General features: G+C 43.9%; 1 protein-coding gene across 1 annotated transcript in view; it reads right to left on the bottom strand.

The window, feature by feature from the left end:
* LOC144680018 (cadherin-7-like) overlaps positions 1-19153 on the bottom strand; it is an 86246-nt gene that overhangs the window by 17125 nt on the left and 49968 nt on the right. The window contains exons 7-8 of the mRNA XM_078541101.1: positions 10294-10430; positions 5281-5402 (exon numbers count right to left, since the gene is read on the bottom strand). Of these exons, the coding sequence (XP_078397227.1) occupies positions 5281-5402; positions 10294-10430 (259 nt within the window). The remainder of the gene's footprint in view (positions 1-5280; positions 5403-10293; positions 10431-19153) is intronic.

Genomic DNA, 19153 nt, shown 5'->3' on the forward strand with positions numbered 1-19153 from the left:
CCAATGCAGCAAGCGTTTCATAAGAACATACGAATTAGGAGCAAGAGTAGTCCATTCAGTCCCTTGAACCTGATCTGCCATTCAACGCCTGTCAGACCAGGTCTGATCTGCTTGTGGCTTCAGCTCCACCTTCTGCCTACTCCTGATAACCTTTGACTCCTTGTTTCATTTCACATGCCCATCAGCGTTTTTTCTGTGCCATCGATATTCTCATCTGTATCTTCTGCAGCAGGTCCCGTGGGCTGACCTCATCTTCCAGGAATCTAGCACTAGCGCTACCCTTGCGTCCTGCTTTGGCTGCAGGCCACTTGTGTCCAGTGACTCACCACACGTGAATTTTGTCTTTACGTCCAAAGTATGCATGGCATCCGAATCGACTCTGGTGGCTTCGAGTGGCAGATCGAGTGACAGTGTTTCTTCATCATCAGTCTCCTGTTCCTCTTGAACATCTCGCTCCTGCACTAATACTTTACCACAGGGGTTCCCGCACCGTGGTTCACCACCCCCGATGGAGTTGTGGGACGAGGTTTTGAGGCCGCAGCGTGTAGATTGCGTCAGGAAAGTCCTGGGATTGGCCTCTGAGATCCCATGATAACCGCGCCCAGTTTCTATTTTCCCTGGGAGGGGATGGAATGACCAAGGGTCACACAGGCAGCCTCTTTGCCTTCAGCATTGCTGATTTTCCTTTTAGTGCACTGGTCTGCATCAAATCCCCATGTTTATCAAGCCTGGATGTCGCTCCGGAGAATGAGGTGTGTACCCTGAACCGCCCTGCCAAATTTTGCCGCAACGTGGACGGAATTTTACAGCCCAGCCTTGGCGAGGGCGTGGCCATAAAAATTCGGTGAGCTGTTCAAAAGCCCATTGAGTTCGGTGGGACCGGAAAATCCCGCCGGAGGGAGGAGCCGTAAAATTCCGCCCAACGTGGCTCATTGGGTTCAATGAGTAAGATAACATTTTAACACGGTTTAAACTTGCACTGCAAGGGCTCAGCAAGCCTCCTTAGACCCTCCCAAACACACAATCTCCACTATCTAGAAGGACAAGGGCAGCAAATCAATGGGAACACCACCACCTGGAAGTTCCCCTCCAAGCCACTCACCATCCTGACTTGAAAATGTATCGCCGTTCCTTCACTGTCGCTGGGTCAAAATCCTGGAACTCCCTTCCTAACAGCACTGTGGGTGTACCTACACCACATGGACTGCAGCGGTTCAAGAAGGCAGCTCACCACCACCTTCTCAAGGGCAATTAGGGATGGGCAACAAATGCTGCCCACGTCCCATGAATAAATAAAAAAACACACACCATTTTTGTATGTTTAAAGTTAGTGAGCATGTTTGTAAATAAATAGTGCAGGTTTGTTTTATTTTGCTGCCACCCACCCCATTCCACCCAGTTAACAAGTGGAGGCCAACTCCCCCCCTGCTCAATGACTCTCACACACCCCCAAGTGGCACCAGGAAAATTTTGGAAAAAAACTGCTTTATCAGGTGACAGATCTTGGGTATCTGAAAGGTTAAGGGCACAAGGTTGGGGTTGGGTGAGCAAAGTGGTGGGAAGCAAAGGATACATGCTTACGCCATTTGCAGTCTGTAACTCAGTAAACATTGTGGGATGAGGGGCAAAAAGGATGTGAGAAGGTGGAATAGGTAGGAACATACCGTCAACCTTATTGGTTTCAGACCCAGCACTGACCATGGCCTCAATCATGGCCGCTCCAATGATGGTGAGTATTGTCTCCTCCAGGAGGCTGAGGACATGCAGCAGTATGTGTGTCCCCGCCGGTTCATTCCCACTGCCTCTGATGATGTGTCATCTTGTCCTTCAAGAGAAAGAGAAATGTGCCACTGAGAGTGGCACAAGGTGTTTGGGTGATATGGCTGTCAAGATTGAATAGCTGGCAGTGTGTGCGAGCTGTGAGATTTGGGTCTGAGGTTTGCAGCACTGCTAATGTTGTCAGGGTGCGGCAAAGCTATAAATGTTAGGTCTGAGTTGTGCTTGACAGAGCGTGTTGGTAGATGAGTGAAGGGGAGGTGGTGAGGAGTGATTGTAAGGTTATGGCATTTGAAGGTGCATTCACTGACCTTGGCCACTTGTGTGAGGTCATTAAGCTTCTTCCTGCACTGCATCCAAGTCCTCGGGGCTAGACTGCTTGCATTGACAGCACAGCAATGGCTATCTGATCCCACTGCCATCTCAATTTCAGACTGGAGGGCCTCCTGATCCCCTATGGGTAGAGAACTTCTCTTCTCCTGTCCACTTCCCGCACCAAAATCTTCTGCGCTGCACCCGGAAACCTCTGAGTGCACTCTCTTCCCTGTGGCACCATTTTTACTCATCTTCCTGCTCAGAGACACTTACTCAGCCATTTCCAATGTTGGCTGAGCTAGAATGCCATTGCTGGCTTTAAACAGCGCAGCCTAGCTTTAAGTGATACTAGCCTTGCACAAAAGTGGGCTCCCTGCTGAAGCATGCAAGCCATTCAGTGGAGCGCGAGAGTGAGCAGCGCATGGCTGCTATTTAAATTAGCGAAAGGTTTGCATGATGCCTGCATCACAGCAAATGGCCGTGGGTGAATCATGCATCATGATCCTGTTTTTGGGCCTTATCTATTTTCACTTCCATCAAATCCTACAGCACAATGTTATCATCTGGTTAGGGAGCATTTACATTTACAGAAAAATCCACACACCTCGTTTTAACCAATAGAACTATGTCACAAGCTTTCACTTTTTTTTAACAAAACACAAAACTTTATTGAATATCAAACAAATTAAGCAAAACAAGCATTGTTGGCTTACCATTATGGTTTATAACTACTTAGGTTATGCACTCAGGTTTCCTTCTTACTTCTCCCAAGAATTCCCTTATAAGATACATCAACCTCAACGTTTTTTTTTTGCTTCTGTAGGGACCACCCATGAATATGCCACAGTCATCTGGTGAATTCTTCTCAGCTCCAGCTACCCTCAGAGGTAAAACTTCCATTTACCCTCTCTTGACTGTGAATGCCCCAGTCCCTTGTTCTGGTTACTTTTCCAATACTACCAAGCTAATTCAACTGATTACTTTCTTTTGCATTAAGACACTGTGAAGCCCGCTGCAGACTGTCCCACTAGTTTCAAACTAGGCAACCTTCCAGCTCCCATTCCCTGTTCCTATACAAGATTCAAACTGAGATTAAGCCTCACCCACCTTCCACATGGTCAGTGGTGAATGTAGTGTTTTATGCTGTTACACTGCAGGTCTATCTAACTGTCATTTATTATGGCTAATTTCTCTGAGTGAGCTGCAAACCACATGAGGTCCGAACTGCAACTAAAAACTTCTCCCAGCAAATATCCAGATAAATTGAAACCAGAAAACCTTTCTAATCTCCACCCATCTCCATGATGATGGCGCCTGCTCTGGGATGTCCTCAAACTGACCTTCAATTTAATTATTCCTCATCCACAATTTGTTTACTGATATGCTGAAGTAAATGGCTTTTACAACCTTTTAAGGTTTATTGAATGCTTTTAAGCTAACTTAGCTCTACCTCCCAAAACAAAAACATCGCTCTGGACTGCCATTGCGGCAAGCTTTGCAGGCATCATGTCTCCAGCTCTTTAGCTAAGAAAGCCCATAGCTTTTTTTATAGCTCTATCTCTCCTACTCTGACTTTATTAAACAAACAGGGGTCATCTTTGGGACTGCCATTTCTTGATGTATTCTGGTAATCTCTAAATCCCCGCATTTTAATAACCTTACCTTTCCAGCTACAAGCTTGCTTTAATTGCATTTATCCCATTTTCTACAATTAAATTTCCAAAAAACTAAAAACAAATTCTAAAACGAGATGAACCATGAGCTAGATATTCATAACAGCAGCAAGGAGTTCACTCAGCTCATCGTGTATTTTTTGTGTCTCTAAGAGAGCTTTCCAATTAATTCCACTCCCTCGTCCACTCCCCAAATCCCCGCAAACGTTTCCTATTTTTTAAGTACATGTCCATGTCCCTTTTGAATAGTTGCTATACACCTGCTGCCTTTCAGGCAGTACACTCCAAAGTATTACAACTCACTGCATACAAAAGATATTCTCATTTGTTCCCTGGCTTTTTATCCTTCCCTTGTATTTTTCTAAACCCTTTTTACAAAAGATTGAAAGCGTAACAACAGCGGTGTGACAGAGACAGAGTAACTGCAAAAGTTTTAAGGATACACATGTCATCTCAAGCTATAAATTGGAATTTTGCTTCAACATTGAGTCTGTATTTTAGTTAGTGTGTTTCTATGGCCTTTTGTCACTCCGTGGCTTCTTTTGGATAATTCCACTTGATACACTGTAAAACATTGCAGCAGAATTGAATCACGGAGCAGGTTTTTTAGGCCTCGATGGGCTACGAGATAGGTGGGCATGGGCTTTGCACCCACCAGCCAGTGTGCCAATTCTCCAGCTCCATCGCGCCCCTGGGCCATCTTCCCGGAGGCAGGATGGGGGCAGAAGCAGGGCTACCCACCCCACAAACAGTGGGTTCCAGGAGTTGAGGGCCTACTAAGGCGCATTGTTGGAGGCCAAATGGGACTTCCAGTCGGCCCCCAGATCTCCGCAGGTGGCGGCGGGGAGCAGGTCAGCTGTCCGGCAGCATACAGGGAAACCAATGCTCCAAGCAGGTTCATAGGCCCTTTCCTGTCTACCTGGCTATAGTGGCTGGCTGTTCTGTGGAGGAGTTTCTCCAAAATGGAGGTGCTCTTTTGCTCTCTCAACACTTACCTCTACTGGCCCTCCATCTCTGAGGGCCCAGGGTAATCTTTAATTGAACAGCAAGCCTTCCCTCGAGCCATTAATTGCCCAATTTGAGGAAAATCACAGTTGGGCGACTAGTTCCCCAGAAGGAAAGACCAGTTCAAAACTTTCCAATCCCAGTAAACATGACTGGCATCAGTAATACTGGAGTAGGATATGCAAGATCATTGCATACAAGTTTTACTTATGCCCTTCATTTCCAATTTTTACTGTTATCTCCCTGTTGCTTCCCCCACAGTGTGAACCTCTAACCCCATTTGCCCACGGCAGTGAGGTTCCAAAACCTGCGAGGCAAGTCCTGCCCCCACTTTCAGCTTTAGATCAGCTGATGCTAAAAAACAATATTTCATTTAAAATCACGGTTGTTTCAGGTGTAGCACGCATTCACCTGATCAAAGCAAATAACTGAACCCCTGGCAAGCGCACAAGCTGTGATGTATTTTCCACAATTACAACTGGGACAATCTCCCATTTCTTGGGACTCTTACCTGTCCACTCTTGGCGTTTTCACACACAAATGTTTCGTACAGAATCGGGAATACCGGAGCGTGGTCATTGTCATCGAGAACTCGAACATGCACCGAGACTGAAGTAACTTTCTTCGGATCACCTGGAACAGCCAATGGGCGAGAGGTTGCCGATCGGGTCTGGGTTCAGTTATGTCTGCATTGTTATTGTTGGTCTGTGAAACCATTCAGTTTTACATCCTCACAGGTTGTCTGTTAATGGTTGACATTGCTTACTGACAGCTATTGCTAATTGATACTAACATAACAAAGGGCAAACCATTTTCCAGCTGCAAGAAAGTGAGGGCCGGGGAATTGAATTATTTTTCACCAGAGAGAAGGAACGATTTGGTAGACATCATTTGGGCTTTTCAATATGAAACAGGTTGTTTAATTTAATACAATTGCAAAATTAAAACATTGAACTATTATAATAGCAAAGTTACTCAAATATTAGTGATAGCTTTATTACCATGATATCAATGTTTGATTTGGCATTTAAAAATTTAAATTGACAAATTGATAATGAGACTGTAGATGATGCAAGGTGTTTTCAGACAAACTGGTGAATTGGACTTCTCTCATTTTATGCTTTGTGTGATTGTATGTGTTATACGAACGTACGAATTGGGAGCCATTCGGCCCCTCGAGCCTGCTCCACCATTCAGTAAGATTATGGCTGGTCTGAACCTGAGCCCAACTCCACCCCCGATAACCTTTGACTCCCTCGTTACTCTTTCCCTTTTTAAATACCTGTCGAAACTTTTGCTATCCGTTTTTATATTCCTAGCAACTTTCTCTTGTACTCTAATTTCTCCCTCCTCATTAATCTTTTAGATATCCTTTGCTGTCCTTTATACTCTGTCCAATCTTCTGACCTGCCACTCATCTTTGCGCAATTATATGCTTTTGCTTTCAATCTGCTACTATCTTTAACTTCCTTTGATAGTCCTACCCTTAGAGTCTATCTTCCTCACTGAAATGTATCTTTTCTGAGAATTCTGAATTAGCTCCTTAAATGTCTGTCACTGCATCTCTACTGACCTATCCCTTAACCTAATTTCCCAGTTCACGTTAGCCTGATAAAATGGGCTGTTGAATACTCCAGTAGTGACCACATTCTTGTCAAAGAACACGATACTTATTGTGTTGGCTTTAAAAGTTAATGGCAAAATTCAGCTATCTTCATGAAGAGAATTCTGAACATTTTTTTCAAACAAAGTTTGGGTTTTCACTTTTTTTGTCAGAACTTCCTCTCAAACACCAATAACGAGGATTGGTGATTCCTTCTTCAAGGTATATGTGCTAGTTAACTGGCTTGCCAGGTATGGCCAGTGAAAGTAGATCAATTCAGGCAAATTTATTCTGAACATTACTTGTAAAGGCATGCCATGGTAAAGTCTATTTTGAATGGGTTAACAGTTTGATTCAAATAGCAATTAGGAATCTCGCCTAAAGATATTGACAGAGAGGTTTGCATTAATGTAGCAACTTTCACAACATCCCAAAGCATTTTGCAGTCAGGAAAATAGCTTTGATGTATAGTCACTGTTTGAATGTAGGAAAAACAGCACTCAACTTGTGCACAGGAAGCTCCCACAAACAGCCAATGTGCTAATGACCAGACAATCCGTTTTGGTGAAATAAAAACAGAAAGAGCTGATAAAACTCTGTAGGTCTGGCGGTAACTGTGTAGAGAGAAACAGAGTTAACATTCCGAGTCCAATATGACCTCTTCTTCAGGACTCTTCTTTGGACTTCCGAAGAAGAGTCGTTTTGGACTTGAAAACTTAACCCTGTTTTTTTCTCCACAGATGCTGCCAGGCCTGCAGAGGTTTTTTACCAGAACTTTCTATTTACATTTCAGATCTCCAGTATTTTGCTTTTATTTATCTGTTTCAGTGGTGTTGATTGAGGGATGACAAGGACCCTGAGGATAACTCGAGCTACTCTTTCTTCAAGGCCCTGGGATCTTTGATGTTCACCTGAAAGGGTAGACATTGCATCGAAAGGAAAGCACTTTCGAAAGCGTAGCACTCCCTCCGCACCACAATTGAACAACAGGTTTGAACTTTGTACTGAAAGGGACTTGAACAAGAAAAAAACATCTGACAGAGACAAGAGGGCTACCAACTGAACCATGTCTGACACTGATAGCTTACCTCAGGCAGAACTTAACCTTCACACTATCATGAAGCATCCCGTATCTAGCAACTCAACTAACTCATGCATCCTGAAGACAGCCCTCCTTAAAGGCTAACCTCTTTAACTTTCAGTTAACCCTTTACCTCCTTCTTTGGCTTGGTGTCAACATTTGTGTGAAGCACCTTGGGAGGCTTTTATCTTATGTTGAAGGTGCTATATCAATGGAAGCTATTGTCATTTCTTAAATTAGTGTCCTTGGGGTTTTTAATCTGTGTTCACTAAGCCATTTGGAAATAGTATTCGAAAATGTTTTTTTACACACTGTCTTGTAGGAAGAGGGAAGGTTGTTCTCTTGGTCCTGGTGCAATACAAATATTCTGCCTCATCTGAGGGTAAGGATTATTATTTGTAACTGGTTGAAAAGCCCTGTAATTATACTTCGATTTGTATGAATTGGGTCTGACCTCTCTCTGCTCTTGCTATTGTTAGTGGCAATAGCCAGGACATTGTGGTGACGTTACCCCTTACTTCTTGTCATCCCACTCCCTCTGCCTCAAAACATTCCACTTTCTTACGTGACTTCATTCTGTGGCTCTCTTTCTTCCAACTCCCTGATAGTCACTCTCGTTTACAATTCCAACTTATCGCATAATCACCTCACCTTGTTGATTTGTGAAATTGCCTGTTTGCAGATTTGTAACACAGCTTAGCTCTGTGCCTGCCTTAGCTCATCTTCCGCTGAAGCCCTCACCCACACTTTAATTACTACCTCGAGGCTTAGCTATTCCAGTGCACGCCTGGTCAGCCTCCCACGCCCTATCTTTCATGAGCTTGAGGTCAGCAAAAACTCTGCTGCCTGTGTCATAACTTGCATCAAGTCCCATTTCTGGACTCACTGACTAATTTTGGCACCTGGTCAAGGAGCATCTTGAATTTAAAATTCTCACCCTTGTTTTCAATTCCTCCATCGCTTCACCATCCCCTATCTCTGTAATTTCCTCTAGCCCCACAATCCACTGAGATGTCTGTGCTTCTCTAATCCTATCCTCTTGAGCATCCTCGATTTTAATTGTTCAATCATTGGTGGCCGTATCTTCAGCTGTCAAGGCCCTAAGCTCTGGAATCCCCTCCCTAACCCTCTCCCCCTCTGCACATTTTTTCCATTCCTTTAAAAAGATCCTCTTTGACCAAGTGTTTGGTCATCCAACAATAAAATTTTGTGGTCGGTGTTAAATTCTGTTTGATAAAGCTCCTGTGAAGCATCTTGGGATGTTTTACTACATTGAAGGTGCTATATAATTGCAAGTCTTTATTGTTGTTCAAGCCTTAACTGTAATAAAACATCCCAAGGTGCTTCGCATGAGTATTATCAAAAATAAATTAACACCGAGCCGCATTATTTACTAAACTATGAACAATGTGAAAATTAACTCACCGAGCCTCCTTAGATAGCACCTTCCAAACCCATGACCACTACTATCTAGAAGAACAAGGGCAACATGGGAACACCATCACTTGGATGCTCCCCTCCAAGTCACTCACTATCCTAACTTGAAACTGTATCACTGTTCCTTCATTGTTGCTGGGTCAAAATCATGGAGCTCCCTCCCTAACAGCACTGTGGGTGTACCTATGCCACATGGACTGCAGCGGTTCAAGGAGGCGGCTCACCACCACCTTCTCAAGGGCAATTAGGGATGGGCAATAAATGCTGGTCAAGCCAGTGACATCCCATGAATGAAAGAAGAGTCAGGGCTTGAGATGGTTGTTTCGGTATGTGAGGAATGTGTTGACAGATCTTTGACTGTCAAAGTTCAGCAGATCATCGTGTACCTGCATTGGAATATTGACGATATAAATGGTGACTGCAATCTCATAACAAGGTGCTTTCTGAGTGTATTGGGAGGCCTCATTGTACGAGGAGTTAGCTAGCTCAAGAAAGGTTAATAATGCATATGGTAGTGTAACAAGTGTCTTGGATGCTCTGAGGTATGGAGCTATTGATTGAAGCCATGGATCAGTTCATTGTGCAATGCATTTTATTTACAAGGTATATAGTGGGGTGAAAAAGAGGTTGTCCTGACAGAGTTCAGTTTGCTAAGATACCATTATGAAGAAAACCGAAATTGGAGAAATTGAAATTAAGTATAAATTGTTTTGCTTCTACTCCTTGTAATTTGCCGATAGGAAACAGTAAACAGACAGAGATGTAAATCCTTAACTTAGATACAGGAGGAGGCCATTTAGTCCCAAACAGAAGTCGATAGATTTCTGGTTACTAATGACATCAAGGGATATAGGGAGAAAATGGCATAAGAGGTAGATGATCAACCAGGATTTGTTTGAATGACAGAGCGGGCTCGATGGGCCAAACGGCCTACTCCTGCTCTTATTCCCTATGTTCCTGGTCCTTGAGTCAGTTACGCCATTCAGTTTGATCATGGCTGATCTGTATCTTAACTCCATCTACCCACTGGTTCCAAAAAGGTTGATATTCTTGCCTGTTGGGGTGAAGGGAATTGATCGACTGACGTAATCAATGGTATTGCTGAAAGTACAGTACACACACAGTATAAATTCCCCTTATATTGGTATGCTTGTGAAGTGTCCTGATGAGTGCAAGACAGAAAACTTCCGACGTGTCTCTTTTCTCAGCAATACTCAAGTTCTGTACTACCAAAGAATCAATGGTGATAAGATAGGCAACAGGCTTGAAATATGTGACCTGCACAAGAAATGTTATTATTTAAAAAATTTAATAAGCTACTAAGAAAATGAAAAATTAAAAGTTATTTAATGAAATTCAGCTGGATGCAGGGACATTGACCTTAAGATTCAGAAAGGACCTACTTGTTTCCGATGCTGAGATTGTTAAATTGTACCAAGGGACTGCCTCACGGTCAAGGGGTTGAGATGTTGTTATGCTTCCACTCTTTGCATCAATGTCGAAAACTCTGTCCATGTCAGTATGACGGTCAATGGAGTACCTGTACAGTTTACACAGAAGCATACAAATTTGATTTTTTTTATTATGGAAAGCCTTTCAGCTCAATAATACATATCCAGAAAACTGACACCTTGCCCGTGAATGGATAAATGCTGGCGCAAAGGATATTGCAAGCAGCCCCAACCTGCCAGAAATTTCCCACAAAATTAATTTGCTGAGAGACATTTGATTCACACTAGTCCATCAAATCCCTTTCTTTGGATGAATGTTTCAGCAGCATAAGCTATTTTTGAAATGTTCTAATTTTCAGACTTCCTGAGCAGTATTCCCCTGATATTTCCCAATCTGCACCTATTTAGAAGAGCACTAAAACCCAAGTTTTAAAGGATTCTAGACACTATTCAAGTGACCTTACCCTCACTAATACAGAGAGTTCACCTGATAAGACAGGCATTTCTCAAGCAATTTCACTTCGTCAACAGGGCAAGTGATGTGTTGCGGCTTGACATCCCATAACAAATTCTGTTTTAGATAGAATCTTGGTCAGACCAAAGTTGGAGCGTTGCATGCAGTTCTGTGGTGCAAAACCCAGAATAGTAGTGAATGTTCTTTCGGGGATAGTGATACTGTTTTGGCTGAAAAATGGCATTTGAGCGATGTGCAGACACATCTGGGCTGAGTTGTGCCAGATGCCATATTGAGGAAGGTGTCAGTGAGCACTCAGTGAACATACATTGGATGTATGCAGAGTAGGCAGGTCATGATGTCAATCAGAGTTCAATGCTGATTTAATACCAGCACTGTCATTTTGGAGCTCAATGCTCCAGCTAATGCCCTCTCTTAATCACACATGGCGGAACATGCATTCATTAGTAGGAAGGACTTCCGACGAATGCTATTTAAAGGGATCGTCAGCAACTTACAAGTTAATTTTTGGTTGATTTCTTCTGGCTATTACTATGATTCTACAAGCTTTCTAGGGTTGTTTCAAGTTTACAGGGAGTGGTGCTGAAGAGCCTTTTGCACCCAGTCGTTGCTCCCAGACGTGGGTGCATTCCCCTTGGAATACAGCATGACGTGGAGAATGAGTAGAGGGCATGCAAAATAGGACAAGTTGCTGGAAGAGGGAGGAAAAGGGGAGAAGGACTCTCACCCAGGGTGTTCAGAAAGCAATTTGCCTACCTAACCCTCACTGAGGAACAATGTGTCACTGATAAAAGACATTTTGTTGATATTTTCCATCTTGCATTCATCAGGACAATCACAAGAGTACCAATGTCAGGGTAAGCAACAACTTTATACTGTATGAGAAGACAGTGCTGACTGGTTGGTAAGTGGGCATGATTGGTAGAGGCTTAGTCATGGATATTGCACCAGTTAATGGTGACTGACGGTTGATTGCCAATCATTATTTGAAATTTAAACCAAGCAGCTTGACTCTAATTGGTCAAGGCATTGCCCTGAGGAACGAACCAGCGAATGTCACCACTTATTTTGTTTAGCTGAAGCAGGCGCAATGTCTGTACATGCACCTGTTTCAGCTAAACAAAATAAAGATAGCAATTCGCTGGCTCATTCCTCAGGGCAATGCCTGGACCAATCAGAGTCAAGCTGTCTGGTTTAAATTTCAATCCAATGATTGGCATTAATGCTGCAACAAACTGTCTTTTTTCAGCAAAACTCAAGTTCTATACTTCCAATTGACCGAACATGTGTCAGTCGTCTGCATTTTGCTAAGGACATCATCACCAAAAGCTGCTACAACTGCAGCCTCAGAGCAGGGTGAGGACAGCATTGTCAATGGCTGTAAAGATGGCCGTGGTCATGAATATTTATACACCAGGCTCCTTCCAGACTCTACCGTGTGGTATTTGCAACATCTTGCAGCTTTCCTTCCGCTGTTGCATGTGGCCAGTCATTGAGGTTTTGTATTCTAAGAAAGCTGAGTGTATTTTATTCTATCTTGCCAGAGAGAAGGAGTGGAGGGAGAAGATGGCTTCATAAGAATTGTAGGCTTCCCTACAATTATGATGTAGCGGACATTAACTAGATGGACATTGATTTTCAGGCAACGCATGTCAACTCTGAGATGCACTGGAACCACACGTGATTCTATTCCCTCAGTGTCAGTTGGTGTGTCCCATATGCAGCATACCATGCAGGTCAATGCCCAGTGTGCAGTAGGAGCTGTACAGTGCTCAGCAGAGCGGGTGTCAAGACTGTTCAAGGTTTGTTGCAAGCTGCACAACCTTGCCATCATGGTGAGACAGGCCTTACCACTAGCACAAGATTAACATTCCAAACCAAATTTATAAATGAAACCATTCCATATTTCACCCCCTCCATGAACAACTTCCGTTTCCGCATGTTGTTACCACCAGAGGAGAAGGAGTGAACTGGCTCCCCATTAGTCAACCTCCTCGGCTGGTCACAATCAAGGTTTAATTTATTTTTCATAAGGACATGCCTTACCCGAATCAGAATGTGTTTAACTATTTAAACTGTGAGCAATAAGGAGCCAACCAAACAAGTTTTCTGGAGTCAAAGAAAGGTCAAATTCATTTACCACTAAATCTGAGAGGAAAAATACTAATAAAGACGTAGCACCAATCATTTGGCCCTCATGTAATCATTCAGGCTCACACACACACACACACACTCACACACACACACTCACTCACACACAAACACACACACACATACACTCACACTTACATTCGCACACATACACACACGCACACACACACACATACACTCACACATACACACGCACACTCACACACACACACACACTCTCATACACACACACACTCACTCACACACACACTCACACTCATACACACACACACACAAACACAGACACACATACACTCACACTTACATTCGCACACATACACTCACACTTACATTCGCACACACACACACATACACACACACACGCACACACACAATCACACACTCACACTCACACTTACATTCACACACATACATACACTCACACAGTATTATAGAAAATAGGAGTAGGTCATTCAGCCCTTCAGTATGATCATAGCTGATCTTGTATCTCAACGCCATATTCCCGCTCTCTCCCCATCCCCCCCTGATACCTTTAGAGTCTAGAAATCTATTTCCTTTTTGAATACATTCAGTGACTTGGCCTCCACAGTTCTCTGAGGTAGAAAAATCCAGAGGTTCACCACCCTCTGAGTGAAGACATTTCTCCTCATCTCAGTCCTAAATGACCTACCCCGTATCCTGAGATTGTGACGCCTTGTTCTGGACCTCAGCCACAGGAAACATCATCCCTGCATCCAGTCTGTCCATCCCTGTCAGAATTTTATATGTTTCAATGGGATCCTCTCTCATTCTTCTAAACTCCAGTGAATACAGGCCTAGTCAACCCAATCTCTCCTCATATGACAATCCTGTCATCCCCGGTATCAGCCTAGTGAACGTTTGCTGCATTACTTCTATGGCAAGTATATTCTTTCTTAAGTAAGGAAACCAAAACTGCACACAATACTCCAGGTGTGATTTCACCAAGGCACTGTACAGCTGCAATAAGACATCCTTGCTCCTGTACTCAAGACCTCTTGCAACAAAGCCAACATACCATTTGCCTTTTTAACCGCTTGCTGCACCTGCAGGCTTGCTTTCAATAACTGGTGTACAAGGACAACCAGGTCCCTTTGTACATCAACATTTCCCAATCTATCACCACCTATCACCAGAAATAAGGGGATTAGAGTCCAATAAAAAAAGGTAAAATAATATACGGTTAAGTGATCTTTGATTGTCCTTGATGTGTAGATTTTAAATGCCATGGCCGATTTGGGTTAGCTGGTTCATTGGATGCGGTCAGATATAGAAGATGTTGCAATTATTACAAGATGTCTGTTTGCTGGTAGGCTTCTGGTAGAGTTGGCATCTCGAATCAGGTGACACCCTTAATTGCAAAAGAGAAAGAGCGAGAGAGAGCAGCCTTTAACCTGTTTCCTCTGCTACAAACTTTCTTCACACCGCCTGTGTCGCTTGCAATCTCTCTTAAGCACCTGGAAGCCATGCCTTGAAATACTTCACCCATTGTGTATTTCCAATAGGTTTTGGGTGTGTCTGGCTGTGGCAGCTATTGTTTCAATATCAAGTGTTTTGCATTTATAATTCTCTTCCTTAGGCAGTTATGAGTTTCAATGGGTTTCTGGATCATAGGAAATGTATCTCTCTTCACACTCCCCTGAGGGTGGCTTGTTGGTTTCTCACCTTCACCTTCTGTATGTGACCTTCCATTTTTAAGTAGTTTGTTTTATCTTAGATCAAATTGCAAAATTTCCAGTCAATTGAAAGTTAAAAAATCATATTTTCACATTTGTTCACCAACAACACCCAGCTGTAACTCACCAACACCTCTCTCAACTCCTCTACTGTTGCTAAACCATCAGACTGAATATCTGGCATTGAGTACTGGGTGAGCAGAAATTTCATTCAATTAAATATTTGGAAGACTGAAGCCATTGTGTTTGGATTCAGCTCCAAACTCCATTCCACAGAATCACAGAATCTTTACAGTGCAGAAGGAGGCCATTTGGCCCATTGAGTCTGCACTGGCTCTCTGAAAGAGCATTCTACCCGGTCCCACTCCCCTGCCTTATCCCTGTAACCTTTTCAGATAGCAATCCAATTCCCTTTTGAATACCTTGATCAAACCTGCCTCCACCACCCTTGCAGGATGTTTGTTCCAGACTCCAACCACCCCCTGGGTGAAAAAAAAATTCCTCACATCATTTCGACTTCTTTTGCCCATTATTTTGAACCTGTGCCCTCTCGCTCTTGATGCTCTCTTGAGTGGGAACAGTTTCTCACTATTTACCCTGTCCAAACCCCTCAGGATCTCGAATACCTCCATCAAGTCTCCTCTCAGCCTTCTTTTCTCTAAGGAAAACAGACCCAATCTATCTTCATAGCTACAGTTCTTTATCCTTGGAAGCATTCTTGTGAATCTCCTCTGTGCTCTCTCCAATGCCTTCACATTCTTCCTCAAGTATGGCACCCAGAACTGGACGCAGTACTACTGATGAGGCCTAACTAGCATCTCATACAAGGTCAACATAACCTCCTTACTCTTGTACTCAATGCTCCTATTAATAAAACCTAGGGTACCATATGCTTTATTAACTGCTCTCTCAACAAGCCCTGCCACTTTCAATGACTTACATACTTGTACACCAAGGCCTCTTTGTTCCTGCACCTCCTTTCTCCCTTTATTTCATACTGTCTCTCCATATTCTTCCTGCCAAAATGAATGACCTCACGCTTCTCTGCATTGAACTTCATCTGCCATTTGTCTGCATAATCCACCAACATGTGTATGTCCTTTTGAAGTTCAAGACTATCCTCATCACAGTTGACAATGCTTCCAATCTTTGTATCATCTGCAAATATACTGACTCTATCCCTCTCCCTGGCAACAGTCTGGAAGTAAACCTTGGTGTCACTTTTGACTGGAGGTGAAGTTCCAACCACCTATTTATGTCCATCACCCAGCTTCACCCTTGCTGCAGCTTATCCACTGCTGAAACCCTCATTCATGTCTTTGTTACCTCTAGACTTGACTATTCCAACTGACTCCTGGCTGGTCTCTCATATTCTATCCTCCTTAAACTTGAAGTCATCCAACACTCTGCTGTCTGTGCCCTAAGACGTACCAAGTCATGTTCCCCTTTCACCCTTGAGTTTGCTGACTTACATTGGCTCCAGGTCAAGCAACATCTTGATTTTAAAATTCTCATCCTTGGTTTCCAATCTCTCCGTGTCCTCGCTCCTTCCAATCTCTGTAATTTCCACCAGCCCCAGAACTCCAAGATAGCTACACACATCCAATTCTGGCCTCTTGAGTATACCTGATCTTAATCTCTCCACCATTGGTGGCCATGCCTTTAGCTGCCTGGACTTTCAGCTCTGCAATTCTCTCCCTACACCTCTCCACCTCTCTTTTGCCTTTTAAGACACTCCTTTCAACCTATCTTTTTCAGAATCACAGAATCACAGTGTAGAAGAGGCCCTTTGGCCCATTGAGTCAGCACAGTCACATGAGAAACCCCTGACCTACCTCCCAAATCCCATTTACCAGCACTTGGCCCATACCCTTGAATGTTATGACATGCCAAGTGCTCATCCAGTTACTTTCAGAAGGATGTGAGGCAACCCGCCTCCACCACCCTCCCAGGCAGTGCATTCCAGACCGTCACCACCCTCTGGGTAAAGAAGTTTTTCCTCACATCCCCCCTAGACCGCCTGCTCCTCACCTTGAACTTATGTCCCCTCGTGTCTGACCCTTCAACAAAGGGGATCAGCTGTTCCCTATCCACCCTGTCCATGTCCCTCATAATCTTGTACATCTTGATCAGGTTGCCCCTCAGTCTTCTCTGCTCCAACAAAAACAACCCAAGTCTATCCAACCTCTCTTCATAACTTAAATGTTTCATCCCAGGCAACATCCTGGTGAATCTCCTCTGCTCCCTCTCCAGTGCAATCACATCCTTCCTATAATGTGCTGACCAGAACTGCACATAGTACTCCAGCTGTGGCCTCACCAAGGTTCTATACAACTCAACATGATCTCCCTACTTTTGTAATCTATGCCTCGATTGATAAAGACAAGTGTCCCATATGCCTTTTTCACCACCCCATTAACATGCCCCTCCGCCTTCAGAGATCTATGGACACACACGCCAAGGTCCCTTTGTTCCTCAGAACTTTCTAGTATCATGCCATTCATTGAATACTTCCTTGACAAATTACTCCTTCCAAAGTGTATCACCTCACACTTTTCAGGGTTAAATTCCATCTGCCACTTATCTGCTCATTTGACCATCCTGTCTATATCTTCCTGTAGCCCAAGACACTCAACCTCACTGTTAACCACCCGGCCAATCTTTGTGTCATCCGCAAACTTACTAATCCTACCCCCCACATAGTCATCTATGTGATTTGTATAAATGACAAATAATAGGGGACCCAGCACAGATCCTTGTGGTACGCCACTGGACACTGGCTTCCAGTCACTAAAGCAGCCTTCTGTCATCACCCTCTGCCTCCTACAACTAAGCCAATTTGAATCCACCTTATCAAATTACCCTGTATCCCATGTGCATTTGCCTCCTTTATAAGTCTCCCATGTGGGATGTTGTCAAATGCTTTGCTGAAATCCGTATAAACTACATCAACTGCACTCCCCTCATCTACACACCTGATGACCTCCTCAAAAATTTCAATCAAATTTGTTAGGCATGACCTCCCTCTGACAAAGCCATGCTGACTATCCCTGATCAAACCTTGCCTCTCCAAGTGGAGATAGATTCTCTCCTTCAGAATTTTCTCCAATAGTTTCCCTACCACTGATGTGAGACTCACTGGTCTGTAGTTCCCTGGCTTGTCTACAACCCTTCTTAAATAGCAGAACCACGTTAGCTGTTCTCCAGTCCTCTGGCACCTCCCCTGTGGCCAGAGAGGAATTAAGAATTTGGTTCAGAGCCCCTGAAATCTCCTCCCTTGCCTCCCTCAGCAGTCTGGGATACAAAACACCCAGTCTTGGAGATTTGTCCATTTTTAAGCCAACACCTCGAATGCCTTGTCACTCCCTCTAGCAATTTGCTCAAGAACCTCGCAGTCTCTCTCTCCAACTTCAATACCTTCATCCTCATTCTCTTGGGTGAAGACGGATGTGAAGTATTCATTCAACACTTTAGTGATGTGCTCTGGCTCCACCCATAGATTGCCCCCTTGGTCCCTAATGGGCCCTACTCTTTCCGTGGTTATCCTCTTCCCATTGATATACTTATAGAATATCTTGGGATTTTCCCTACTTTTACCAGCCAGAGCTTTCTCATATCCCCTAATTGCTTTTTGACTAAGCTTTTGGTCATCAGACCAAATATACCCTTAGTGGCTTGATATCATTTTCTTTTATTCTTTCACAAAACATGGGCATCATTGGCTGGACCAGCATTTGTTGCCCATCCCTAATTGCCCTTGAGAAGGTGGTGGTGAGTTGCCTTCTTGAACCGCTGCAGTCCATGGGGTATAGGTATATCCACAGTGCTGTTAGGGAGGTAGTTCCAGGATTTTGACCCACTGACAGTAAAGGAACTGTGATATATTTCCAAGTCAGGTTGGTGAGTGGCTTGGAGGGAAACTTGCAGGTGGTGGTGTTCCCATCCAACTGCTGCCCTTTACCTTCTGGGTGGTAGAGATCACGGGTTTTGATCGTGCTGTCGAAGGAGCCTTGGTGAGTTCCTGCAGTGCATCTTGTAGATGGTTCACACTGCTGCCACTGTGCATTGGTGGAGGGATTGAATGTTTAAGGTGGTGGATGGAGTGCCGATCAAGTGGGCTGCTTTGTCTTGGGTGGTTTCGAGCTTCCTGAGTGTTGTTGGGGACTGCACGCACCCAGGTAAGTGGAGAGTATCCCATCACACTCCTGACCTTTGCTTTGTTTCTTTTGACTTTCCCAGATCATAATTAGTTGTGAACAACTTTCAGCACATGTACTAGCCACAATGCATCTCCCCTTTAAGAACTGCATACTGGCTTTAAGTAGTGCAGGCAAGCTTTAACTGGTGCTAGCTTCTCATGATTTGGGACTCCCTACAAGCAGAGCAAAGGATGAGTTGCAAAGGAGGGGAGATGTTCTGTATCCATAGAGCACCAAAAGGACCCACAAACCCACGTTCAAGTTGTAGTGGGAGCAATAGCAGTGGAGATAAA

This window comes from Cetorhinus maximus, chromosome 4, assembly GCF_964194155.1.
Source record: "Cetorhinus maximus chromosome 4, sCetMax3.hap1.1, whole genome shotgun sequence".
NCBI lineage: Eukaryota > Metazoa > Chordata > Chondrichthyes > Lamniformes > Cetorhinidae > Cetorhinus > Cetorhinus maximus.